At 38.6% G+C, this 13,967-nt stretch overlaps 1 protein-coding gene across 1 annotated transcript in view; it reads left to right on the forward strand.

Annotated features, from left to right (window-relative positions):
* Positions 1 to 13,967, forward strand: part of SLC15A5 (solute carrier family 15 member 5) — a 70,617-nt gene that overhangs the window by 11,370 nt on the left and 45,280 nt on the right. Inside the window, 4 exon segments of the mRNA XM_058655683.1 lie at positions 2,213 to 2,323; positions 12,110 to 12,174; positions 13,517 to 13,626; positions 13,629 to 13,739. Coding sequence (XP_058511666.1) covers positions 2,213 to 2,323; positions 12,110 to 12,174; positions 13,517 to 13,626; positions 13,629 to 13,739 — 397 coding nt within the window.

Raw genomic sequence — 13,967 nt, forward strand, 5'->3', positions numbered from 1 at the left:
GGATTGCTGGACTTTGAGGCAACAATTTTTTTCTTATTTGTATTCAGCACCATAGAATCACAAAGACAAAAAAAAAAAAAAAAAAAAAAAAGCCCACAACAAGCACTCCCAGTTATTTGCAGTTCCCAGTCTATACTTTAAAATAGACTAAAGAAACATATTTTCACTTCTGCTTTCAATTGTCCTTAATCACTGGTATTTGTTTTGCTTTAGTGCCTTGCTCTCTGAGTTTCTATGTGAGAGGTGCTTTATATATTCAGTTTGCTAGTGAGTTATGAGATGAAAGGAGTTTAATGGTGAGTTTGAAGACTGTGGATTTTTGTTTCTTTAATTTTTCTTATGGAATACACACACACACACACACACACACACACACATATATATATATAATTTCTTAATTATGTGTTCTGCCCATGGCTCAACAAAGACATATTTAAAACATGTCTGTGTTCAATAATTCTTCCCGGAAATTACACAATCAAATAGAGTGGATGGCTCTTGTTAAAGCACATTTAGTGCTTTATGTGAAATCTCTTCCCACATGAAGGTATTCAGCACTATAATTCTTTGGTTTCTAACTACCTTTTACAAGATTTAGGTCTTGGAATAATTGTAATTTTCTGTGACTGGCTTTAGAGCAATTCGATTTATGTCCACATGTGGTATGCTGAAGAGTCAGTGTCTTCCTGGATTCTTCCAGCAATGCTTAACATTTTACACAAGGTCTGTGAAATTCCAAGAAATGCAACAATGCTTTCAGTTCTAGCTTGACCGCCACTACTGAAGTATAAGCTTGAAAGACTAAACTGAGGCTGAGCCCAAGGTCTCTCTTCAGGTATGGTGGACAGTTCTAACTGTGTAACTTACATCACAGTACAGCAGTTTCTACTAGTGGACTGCAGGAAATGTGCCTACTCAGAATGGCCATGTCTGAGATTCTGTTACTGTTCCAAGTCAACGATTGACCAGTGTTGTGATTTTTTTTTATTCCTGTTTGATCATCAATTTTCTATGAGATGCCATTAATAATTTAACTCTTGATTGACTCACTGTGATTATTCACCTAGCTGTTTCCCAGTACTACAGTAGTTCTCGTTAAGACAAAGACATCGAAGATAGGCAATGACACGTTGCTGTCAGGCGGCTTGACGCTCTTTCAATAAGAAGAAAAATGGGCAAAAGTGAAATAATTGTGGAATGGACATTTACCTTATGAGTTCAGAGAAGAAAACAAACAGAACATTCCAAGAGAGTATTGGATTTACAAAAGGAGACCTGATAGATAGCTCTGAGATAGGACACGGCACAGGGTATGTGGAGACAGTGAGGAGACCCTCCTAACTGGACACAGAGACAGTGAGGAGACCCTCCTAATTGGACACATCTCCTTTCCAAACATCTATTCCATGCCTACGTACTATGCTTGCTTTCCTTTGCTACAATCCCAGCCCGCTACGCTCTCAGCTCCCACCCAGAAAACCACAAGGGCTCTGATTGTTCTTACAATGTCCCCTTCATAACTCACAGATCTGACATAATAATCTTTCCTTTCTTCTTTTACCATTTAAAATATAAGATCATATCAGCCATGCCCTGCCCCTTGCTCAGCTCGCTACGACTGGCTTCCCAATGCTCTAACAAATAAATCAAGGGCCCAGCGCGGTAGCATAGCAGCTAAAGACCTCACCTTGCACACACTGGCATCACATATGGTCGCCAATTCTAATTCCGGCAGCCCTCACTTCCCATCCAGCTCCCTGCTTGTGGCCTGGTAAGGCGGTCAAGGACAGCCCAAAGCCTTGGGACACTGCACCCGTGTGCTCTTGGCTTCAGATTGGTGCAGCTCAAGCCATTGCAGCCACCTGGGGAGTGAATTATCTGCTGGAAGATCTTCCTCTCTGTCTCTCCTCCTCTCTGTATATCTGACTTGCCAATAGTACAAAAAATAAATCAATGCTTCTTTGTCATAAACTTCAGACCCCAGAAAATCTGCACCAAACTGACTGGCTGGATCTTTCTCAACTTTCCATCTCTAGCTTTCCAAGTCACAGTACCACTTCTTGTTCTGCCCCTGAATTAACCATTAGAGGAAAATGGGCAGTGACAATAGTGTCATACAGCTAACTGCTGCTACAGTCTGTCGGCGTCAGTTCTTTAAAACATCTGGTTTAGTGGACAGGATCCTCATTGTAAATGTTACCCTGAATTCCAGAAACTGCAAGATCACCGAGTTTGACTGGAAAGTATCTTCTGACCACTATTCCAAACAGGAAAAACAATATCTACAACTAATGATAGAACATGGCAAGAGGAATGAGAGAAGGTAAGTGCTAGTGGTGATTCCTGGGTTAATAAGGAAATGATAGTATCTTGAAATGGAAAAAGCTGATAACTGTGAAGATCTGGGAAGACAGTTAGAACAGAGAGGCCATTAACCCCTCCTTAAATTCTGACCCAGGACTGGGCTTCTACTCATGTGAGTGGATTTCAGATTTCTTTCTCTAAGAAAGCAGAATGCTTTCATGACCTTATGCTAGGCAGATTTCACAGAAGCATCCCTAAAACAACAAAAATCTGAATCATGAAAGAAAAAATAATCATGGCCTGACTTAGTCAAAATTAAGAATTTCTGCTCTTTGAAAGACACTGTTTGGAAATGAAGACAAGTTACAGACTTGAAAAAAAATAATTGAAAATGACTTAATGATGAAGATTTGTATCTAAAATATTTTTGAAGTACCCTTAAATGTCAACAATAAGAAATTTCTTTCAAGTAGGCAAAAATTTGAATAGAACCCTTACCAAAGAAGATACATAGATGGTCCCCATGCATGTGGAAAGATATTCAACATCATTACTTTTCAAGAGATGTAAAATATAATCATAAATATTAGTGGTATATTCATCTACCACAGTATGTATTAGCCAAGACATGGAAGTACTGTATATCTAACATATACATGTGGTATCATAAAATATTACATCTACTTGAACCTCATTTTGAAATTCCTAAAATGTTAAATATACATCTAACATATCACCCAGCCATTTCACCGCCAAATTTTTACACAACAGAAACAAATGCCTGCGTCTATGAAGACTTGTACATGAACGTACATAGTAGCATTATTTGTATTAGTCACAAACTAGAAAAAGTATCTATCAACAGATAAATGTAGGAACAAATAGTGGCATATTTACTTAATGGAGTATTCTTACCAATAAAAAGAAATGTGATAAATGCGAAAACACAGATGAATCTCAAAATAATTATGCAAAATGAAAGAAGCCAGAGAAAATGATACAGATACGGATATGTTGAATTAGCAAAAAAAAAATCCATGAATTGCAAACTAATTTATAGTGAAGGGAAAAACATCAGTGGTTGCCTAGAGATGGGAAGGGGTGGGAAGAGGGGGCAGGATGAGGGATTATAAGGAGATGAGAGAAAAATTTCAGTACAGATATGTTCATTATCTTGAATATGGTGATGATTTCATGCATGAATACCTATTCAAAATTTATCAAATTGTACACTTTAAATATGTGTCATTTACTAAACCTCAATTATAATCTCAAAGAAAGCTACTAAGAAAAAAGAAAACAAGAATAATCAACACGCTATGGAATTGGCATGAGAATAGATAAGTAGGACTGAGTTTAAAGTCAGAAAAAGAGGTCAAAAAAATCATCGAGGAAAAGATATTATGCTAAAATAACCAAATAGGAAAAGAATTAACTATGATATGCTACTGAAAATTAATTCAAAGTGAATCATTACCCTTTAATATACATGAAAATCATAGAAGAAATGCACGTTTAGAAAGCGATCTTCACATAGAACACAAAAAACATGAACTAATTCAGAAAAAAATAAAGTGAAGTTTCTTAAAATATTTGTTTATCAAAAGATATTGAGAAAATAAAAAGGCAAACTGCAGATTTATAGAAATTTGTAGAACATACATAAGGACTTCAAAAGTTTATGGCAAATAGAACTAAAAGGTAATCTGGTACAAAAATTTTTTTAAATCATGAATAGTTATTTAATAATATATATTTTGTATGAATGTTGAAGGAGCTTCATAACAGGGCAAAAGCCATGAATGTAGAATACATGAAGTTTTACAAACCAGTAAAAAAAAACCCAAACTATCCAATTTTTTTTTTTTTTTAAGAAAAAAAAAGCATGGAGGATTTCCAGCACTGGGACTCATAAAAACCCTTTTTCTTCCAAGGTCTCTCTCTTACATTCAAAATCCTCGCACACAGGAAAGAAAAACAGGAAGACTCTGAATAGGGGTAGAAGAATCTTTAATCTTGGGAACTTGAAGACAGAGATGAGCGAATCTCCCTGGGTTTTCTTTTTGTTCTCTCTGAGGACACTGGAATAGTGTGAAACTCGGAACAGCCAAGAGGCACACAAGTGGGCCTGAACTATAAAGGTAAGGAGTAGGAGAGAAGGCAACCTTAAAGAAAAAAAAGCCTTCATTTATTTATTCTAAAAGACAAACACAGCACACACACACACACTTGCATTTACAGGGTCACATTCCAGATGTCCACAACGGCTGGCTTTGAGTCAGGCCCTAGCCAGGAGCTGAGAACACAAGTCAAATTATCACGCACTGCCTCTCAGGAGCAAAGGTGGGAAACTAAAATTTTCCAGTATGGGCATGCGGGCATTCCAAGCAGAATGTTAACCACTGTGCTAAATGCCAACCCTGAAGGTTTGTTGTGGTTGTTGTTTTGTTTTTTAAATGATACCTGCCTTACTTTAACTAAACATTATGGGAAAACCGCCCCCTCTGTAACTATTGTCTCTGTTGCTTTAACAGAGGAGAGCAGAAATCTAGTATGTTACACACACACACACACTCACTCACATTCACACACTAACAAACGCAACGTGCACAATGGCTCTCAGTTGTGGTTCTGTTGGGGTGACCAAGACTGGGGGGCCGATCTTATGCCTCTCCCCCAAGTTATCAAAACCATCTGCTGGGGTGATACCATCTGAGCACAGGAGGGAGCTGAGCATTCACCTTCAACCACAAGTGGGATTTAATAGGGTAAAGGGGGCTAAACTTCAATCAGTTAACAATGTAACCACAACCCTCCATTCTCTCCTCTGTTGCAATTTCTTGTGCCACAGAGGAAGGAAAACCCCGCATGTTCCATTATTCTAGCTGTCAAACAAGACTGGGAAAAATGTGCAATTATGTTGATTATGTTCCCATTAAGTCAGTAACCATTAAGGTGCCCCTTCACTATTGCCCAGTGTACTTTTTTCCAATTGACAGTTTCTTTCTCCTTGACTATTTTTAAAGTCCTTCTTTTTCTCTTCAGACATTCAATCTTCTCTTCCCATAGCCAATCTTACCTATTGGCTTTTCTTCATTCCCTTAAACGGAAAAAGAAGGAAAAAAAAGAAGGAAGGAAGGAAGGAAGGCAAGAAGGCAGAAAGGAAAATTCTCCTTTTACAATGGGAATCTAAAGACAGGCTTTACGGGCCCAGGCACAATGGCTCAATGGCTAAATCCTTACTTTGCAAGTACTGGGATCCCATATGGGCACCAATTCATGTCCTGGCTGCTCCACTTCCCACCCAACCCCCTGCTTGTGGCCTGGGAAAGCAGTAGAGGATGGCCCAAAGCCTTGGGACCTTGCGCCCACGTAGAAGACCTGGAAGAAGCTCCTGGCTCCTGGCTTCAGATCAGCTCAGCCCCAGCCACTGCAGCCACTTGGGGAGTGAACAAGCAGATGGGATGTCTTTTTTTTCCTGTCTCTCCCTCTTTCCGTAAAATCTGATATGTCTTTTCAATAAAAATAAATAAATCTTATATTAAAAAGACAGAATTTAGATTCATTGAAAAGTTGAGAGGGAGAGGCTCACCAGTGCAGAATCTTACACTGCAAGTGGTCCACAGTTAACAAAAGTGAATTTGGACTATTCTCAAGAATATTCCATGCACTAGAAAACAAACATTCCAAGGTCCAGCCCAACAGGTTTTCTTAATGACTGCTCATTCCATAGTCTTGAGATAAGTATCAGGGTTAACTAAGAGGCAAGTTCAGGGTTATACCATAATTGCTGTGATCATGCTGAGTTCAGTCTCTACATATACCTTTTAAATTCACTTCTATTATTTTCAAAGTTTTTTTTTTTTTTTTTTTGCTTTTATTTGTCTTCTCTGTGTTTGGGGTTTACATTTATAATGAAATGTATCAACTAGTGCTTCTAGATTTTGTGTGATGGTGGAACAGGTTTACTCACTCCCAGAACAGAGAGTAATCTATTTGTTTTCTTCTATTTTTTTTTTTTTTTCATTCTGTATTTACATCTCTGAGTCATTTGGAAGTTACTTTAGGTTTACAGAATGAACTAAACTGCAGCCTCTTTGCTCACATTCTTATCAAGTTATTTCAATCTCACCTATGAAAAAAGTCTTGACTGCTCCGACTCGGCTGAGATGCCATATTCATTGTGCCCATCCACTTGTTTTTCTGGACTATCTGTTCTGTTCCATTGTTGATTCTAGATACCCAATTGGCTTAACTATGGTTGTAATGTCTGTACCATTTCTATGTATAACCAATAGCAATGGGGAGAGTTGTATTTTTTTTTAAAGATTTATTTATTTTATTACAAAGTCAGATATACAGAGAGGAGGAGAGACAGAGAGGAAGATCTTCCGTCTGATGATTCACTCCCCAAGTGACCGCAATGGCAGGTGCGCGCTAATCTGAAGCCGGGAACCAGGAACCTCTTCCAGGTCTCCCACGCGGGTGCAGGGTCCCAATGCATTGGGCCGTCCTCAACTGCTTTCCCAGGCCACAAGCAGGGAGTTGGATGGGAAGTGGAGCTGCCGGGATTAGAACTAGCGCCCATATGGGATCCCGGGGTGTTCAAGGCGAGGACTTTAGCCACTAGGCCACGCTGCCGGGCCCGAGAGTTGTATTTTTGAAAATGATTCAAATTCATCAGATTTACTTAATAAAAATGCAGCATATTTATGAAGAAGTTTGAAAGGGCACACTATGTCCCTTTTCAGCTTAGGGTTCTCAGGTCTGACTGAGGACCACAGCAGTACAAGTCCTGCTTGTAGTTCATTGGATGGAGCCAATTTATAAAGTTGTGTCTTTGTTTTTTTATGAATACATACACCCAAAGGCACACAAATATATCATTTTTAGATTCAGATTCTCTAACTATGTAAATTCCATCCATTTGCTTTCTAATTAAAAAATATAGCCATGTGAATAAAGGAATACAATTCTTCTTAAAATATTACATATCTGTGTAATCATATGTATGTATCATATTGCATATTTTAACATATGATGAGGAAAGCTTTCTTAGGACTCTAGAATGAAAACACTTTATTAGCTGCAAGGACATTTAGCATAGAAAAGTTCACCAGTGGTTAATTCACAACAGGTGTTAGGAAATAAATACTTCAGAGTTTATTTTTGTTTCATTTTTAAAATTTTGTTTACAATTTCTATGTTGTAAGATCACCCAGCTATACTGATGTAAAACTCTATCTTCTCTCTGGTAAAGCATATAATCCTTATTTTGGCTCTTTCCTCTCTGATGACTAAATTGGAAATCCCTCAAAGCTGTAATTCAAAGCCATAGGTGACCTTAAAGAAATGATTTTTTATATGCTACCTTTTATTTTAAGGTAACTTTTCGAATGTGGACCATGCATTCCATTATGTTTAGCTGTCAAGCACGGCCTTCATTTGCATTTCTTCCCACTGCTATAATTTTGAGAACTGGCAGGTGACCAAAGAAGAAAAAAATGTGCATCTACCATCTAGAGTGCAATGTAGGCTTTTTTTTATTATAATTAAGTAGCATAGATATTCACGATTAGATCAAGGTCGGAGGAGCAGAACATCACAGCCAAGGACTTAAAGGTACAAAGAATAGAAAAATTGCTTTCCCGAAAGTTTTTTTTTAAATAGTAATAGCTACACTCTTTTAAGTTTTTCAATAAAACATTTAAAATAGCTCATCTGTTTTATTTTAAAATGTGCACGCCTGGTGTGTTTGCCGTGCGCATTTAAACTGGAACTTGAAGTGTCAGTTGAATTTTTCATTCTGATTTTTTTTCCAACTTCCCTTTTCTGCTCCTGGTGCAGAAAAGCAATTTGTGGATTATAATGACAATAGATTTTTTTTTTTAAGGCTTAGTCTACATGACACTCAAAACTATTTGTACAGGAGGCATATTTTCTATTAAGTCTAATGGATTAATCCAGGGAGACAATGTAATGTCTAAATGCAGATGTTTTCAGCAGGATGCCCATCCAGACATTCAGTGGTAGCTATGATTCATGGCACAGGTGCCACGCTCTGGAGTGGACAGATTATTGTGTGTTTCCTTTCTAACTGGCTTGTTGGCTCATTCTCAGCGCAGCTCATCAGTGTAGACTTAATATTACACTGTTTCTTTTCCTTCTTATTTGCAACCCATCTACCATACTGTCTTTTCTTAGACTGGTTTATTTCCTCTACATAAAGTAGAGCCCTGAAATTCATTCCAAGGAGCCCCACCTCTTCTCTACCCCTATCTCTTTTCCCTAAGTTAGCTTTAGTCCTGGGGCTTTTAATGCCATCCTTATACCAAATGTTTAATTTTTTCTGGATCTCTTTGTTCACCTTGAAAAACATATATCTTGCTTCCTATGTTGACTTGATTATTTAGTAATTTTTTTATGAACTTGATCAAACTTCACTCACCTTTCTTCACCTCCTTTCCACATTAGAAAATTCTATTGGGTTTTCAAAAACACAAACCTTTGTGTCTGTTTCCCTTTTTGTTACTACTATACTGGTTCAAGCCCTCACTTCTGTCTCCCAGCTTCATCTCTTACCCCTTAAAATCCAACATTCAAGCAGTTACCAGCTTTCTCTAAAACATACATCGTGGGGAACAGCACTATGACGTAGTGGGTGGAGTTGCTGCCTGTTATACAGGCACCCCATATAGACACCAGTTCGATTCCTTGGCTGCTCTATTTTTGATGCAGCTCCCTGAAAATGGCCTGGTAAAAGCAGCAGGATATGTCCCAAATGTTTATGCCTCTGCCACCCACATGGAAGACCCAGATGAATTTCCTGATTCCAGTCTTTACCCTGGTCCAGATCTGACCAATGTGGCCATTACAGAAGGGAGCCAAAGGCTCTCTGTTCATGTAACTTTCCCTGTCTCTCTGCAACTCTTTCAAATAAAAAAAATGCAATATTTTAAAACTAGGTATATACATCATGGTGCTAGCATAGTGGCACAGTGAATTAAGTTTCCACTTGTAACATCAGCATTCAATGTCAGAGTGCCTGGTTTGGACTGTGGCTCCTTTGCTTTTGATCCAACTTCCTGCTAACATGCCTGGAAGACAGCAGAAAATGACCCAATTATTTAGAACTCTGTAATCCATATGGCCGACTCTAAGGAAGTTCCTGGCTCAGGTTTCAGCCTGACCCAGATCTGTCTCTTACATCCACCTGGGGGAGTAAACTTGCACCTTTCTCTCGTATGTGCATGTGCGTACGTGTCCATGTGTGTGCCTGTCTTACCCACTCTCTGTTACTCTGCATTACATGACAATGCTACTACACCTGAGACTTTTTTGGTGTTTTCTAGGTACTGAAGCTCCTTACCTTGTCTGCGCCAACCTCTTGGACCTCATCTCATCCCGAACTTCTTCTCCCTAATTTATTGCCTCATTACCCTTTGCTGTTCCTTCACTTTCGCAATCTCATTTTTAATTCATGATCTGCCTCTTCTTAGGTTTCACCCAGTTTTTTTTTATGTACTTCCAGACCTTCAATCTTCAGTTAAAATAGCAACTTTTTTTGAAAAATGCTCTCTAAACTCTGTCCCACAGTGGGTCTCTTCCTATCAGCCCACTTTACCTGGACCATGGAGTTCCTAATGTTTTCCTATGTTGTGGTATCTGCCAAGCCACCAAAAAGATTTGGGAGCTTTTAGGTCTTGATTGCTGCTTTGTTCCCAGATGCGGAACAGACCCTGGCTTGGACTGATACTCAATAAAACTACTGAATGAATGAATGACTTCATTCATATGTGCAATTGCTGTGCTAACTAGTATTTTATACCTCATTGTACACCAAATCAGCTTTTGTTTCCTGACCACTTTGTTGCGTTGCTTTGTATCAATTTATCAGGTACAATTTTATTTGTTTAAACAAAACAGTGCTAAAGTCTAAGTCATACAGTAGTGCTGTTCTACAAACTATTCGTTGGTGGCATACAACACAATAAATGCAGACAATAAAAGAAAACATATAGAAATATTTATGGAAAATTACATTTTATGCCTGTTAAATCTAATAATAAAAATATCAAGGTTTACATTCTTATGGATTTATTTTATTTTTTAGGTATTTCATTTTTATTGTGCTCCACAAATACACTGACCATGACAGCTGAGGAACTTTAAAAACAGATGTTTAAGACACTTTGAAAATTATAATCTGAGCCACCTCTGTAGAAATAATATGACAACAACTAGCTATATATGGGGATGCGGGTAAACTGCTTCCTGCAAGGCTGGCAACTCATACGGGTACCAATAGAGTCACAGCTGCTTCACTTCTGATCAAGCTCCCTGTTAATGACCTGGAAAATGCATAAAAATGGCCTAAATATTCAAGCCTTGGATGAAGCTTCTGGGAAGAGTTTGTGGGCATCTGGAGATTGAGCCTGAAGATAAAAGATCTCTCTCTCTGTATCTCTCTCCCGCTCTGACTTTCAAATAAATAAATAAATTTTTGATTTAAAAAAAAAAGAAATGATATGATAGCAGGCATAAGCTTTTGACATAGCACTTATTAAGATGCACACATTTTATACTGGCATGCCTGGGTCTGGGTTCAAGTCTTGGCCTTGTTCCCAATTCTAGCTTTTCATTAATGCAGTCCCCAGAAGACAGCCAGTGATGCTCAAATAGTTGGATCACTGCAACTCTCATGGGAGACATGTACTGAATTATCAGCTGCTAGCCTTGTCCCATTTTAGAACTTGTGGGCATTTGAGGAGTGAACTAGCAGTTAAGACTCTCTCTCTCTCTCTCTCTCTCTCTCCCTCTCTCTCATAATAACAAAAATGCTTTCAAAAAGGAATAGCATGGGTCTGGCGCGATAGCGTACTGGTTAAAGTCCTTGCCTTGCATGTGCTGGGATCCCATGTGGGCGCTGGTTCTAATCCCGGAGGCCCCCACTTCCCATTGGCTCCCTGCTTGTGGCCTTGGAAAGCAGTCGGGGACAGCCCAAAGCCTTGGGACCCTGCATCTGCATGGGAGACCCGGAAGAGCTCCTGGCTCCTGGCATCAGATTGGCGCAGCTCCTGCCTTTGTGGCCGCTTGGAGAGTGAATCATTGGACGGAAGATCTTCCTCTCTGTCTCTCCTCCTCTCTGTATATCTGCCTTTCCCATAAAAATAAATAAATAAATAAATATTTTTAAAAAGGAATAACATGATAGCAATACTTAATTATTTAATAAGAGCATAATTATCGGCTTATCATGCAGTAGGAGCAACTCTAAATTTGTCTTTCCACAGTGACTTTTTTTCTCTAGAGAGAACACTACAGAGAAAATAGTGAGTTTAAAACATGCAATACAAGTCCCTGAATTTTAAAACTTGGGGGTTGGGGAAACTGAGGAAAATATCTTTGGAAATGGTCTTCCAACGTGCTTATAGTTACAACTTAATTTTGAAGTCTATTTGAAATCATAGAGGAATTTGGCTCAATGTCATTCTGGTATCCACACAGTGCATGGCTTAGCTGAGAACAGGCGGATGAGCAACAGAGACAATATGGTAGAAAATGCCGGGGAATTAAGGCTCCAGGCCCATGCCTATTCAAACTGAGTGTCCAGATTGTTCATCAACACATTCTCAGTTTTCATCTTTCCTAAACCTTATGTGAACCACTTGAAATAGCTGGGAACCTCTCATAACAAAGCAGTTCTATTTGCAAGTAATGAAGCACTTCTTCCCTAAGAGGTAAAAATGTCATTCATACACAGGTGCTCTTTTGTCTTGGTCTCTGGGCCTTCTTCTCCGTCCAGAAACAGTGATGAGGAAGACATAACTACAGATAGGAGGAGCCCATCTCTTGTTAGTGATTATCCCAGTACACTTCCACATGACCTAAACACGCTTCACAAAGATGACCAAAGAGCCACAACCACAATCATTCTTTGTCACTACCAATTTGGGCTAGATTTGATTCAGTGACTTAGGGGTGAAAGGCTCCATATTCAATTACCAGGCCCCCCAGCTTTCTCAATTAATCAAAGACTGACATAATGGGTCTATTACACCTCTTAAAGGAAGACCACATCAATATAAGCACTTTAGAACTATACACAGAAACATTAGTAAATATTATTTTTAAAATAAGAATACAAATACTCAATGCTATTCAAATACATTTCATCAGAACGCATTTTACCAAGAACTTTTTTTATAAGATACTTAGAGTCAATCAGAATATATACTTTGAACTTCTACACAAACCTTGTTTAAAGAAACTCAAATGCTTTCACTTTTATTACACCATTTATCCTGCAACCATAATTTGGTGTCTATACAGTTTGGGGAAGGATTTATCTGATCCACCAGAGTGCTGTGATAGATTATACTTATTATGATGGCATAGGTGAACCACTCACTACACAGGGTCTCTTATCTGTCACAGCATCAAGAAGTCCTAATGGAGTCAAAAGAAAGGTAGAATCTGAAAGATCATAAAGGAGGCAACAATGAGGTTGCAAGTCACTAGCAATCAGTGACTACTAACATCTGAGGCAATAAAATGCTTTTTATGCTACCAGCACGGCCATATAAACCCAGAGGAAACTACTGCAACAGCCTAAAGCCAACTAATCCAATCTCAACTTTCAGTGACATTATCAAGATGCATAAAGTCATTGGAAGAGTTCAAAGTTTAACCTATGTCTGAATTCAAGGATAAAGGCAAAGCAGAGAATACATGTCCCTTCATCTCCATGTTAAAATAAGAAACCACCCTCTACCTGCCAAGTAAAGTGAAGATTATTTATATAATGATTTATATTTTAAAAAAATAGTACGAGTCCTTTGTATTAAGGATATAAAAGAAAGCTCAGGTTATCTTATTCATTAATAAGTTAAAGTTAGAGACTTCTGAGAGATTCTGAAATCCTTTACTTTGGTGTTTTATTTTGTCACCTTTCTTCCCTTTTTAATATGTTCCCATTGATCTTACCTTTTTCATTTTTTACATCAGCTGTCAGGCACCACCCTGAGCTGGTCATCAGGATGCCACAATCCTTGTCAGAAGCTTGTTCCTTTGAATCCAACCCCTTGGGTGCTAAAACCTTTCAGTCACTTTCCTGCCCTTCATCCTTGCAATTGTCATCTTTCTAATTGGCATCTTGGAAAATTGAAAAGCAACGCATACACTGATACATAATATTTCCAATTATCAGCAGGTTGTTCCCTCCTGACAACATTTGGGGTGTTTGTTAATGCCCTAAACACATGCTTGCTGCAAGTTTCTTATCACAGCCGAGATGTAACAAGCTGGTTAGACCACGTCAAGGGAAAAAAAATGGTGGCCATTACAGTGAGCTCCACGTGGAACACACAAAATATTTCTTCCCCTTCTTCCCTCTCCTCGAGTTTCAACTCCCATACAGAATATGCATTGTGCAGGTAAGGAAAGAAAAGATGCTACCACACCAGCAAAGTGACTGTGTGTTACAATGACAAGCTGTAAGGATTTTCACCCAACAGCATGCTTCTTATTCTCTGTCAGGGCACTTATCCCACAAATGCTTCTAATCATCATGGGTGCTGATTTCAACAGCTAAGAGAAAGAAGGGGGAGGCATGCCCGAGGATCTCTGGGTACAGTTTTCTGTTCTTAAACGTTTGTTCGTGG

Source organism: Ochotona princeps, chromosome 27, assembly GCF_030435755.1.
Source record: "Ochotona princeps isolate mOchPri1 chromosome 27, mOchPri1.hap1, whole genome shotgun sequence".
NCBI classification, from domain to species: domain Eukaryota; kingdom Metazoa; phylum Chordata; class Mammalia; order Lagomorpha; family Ochotonidae; genus Ochotona; species Ochotona princeps.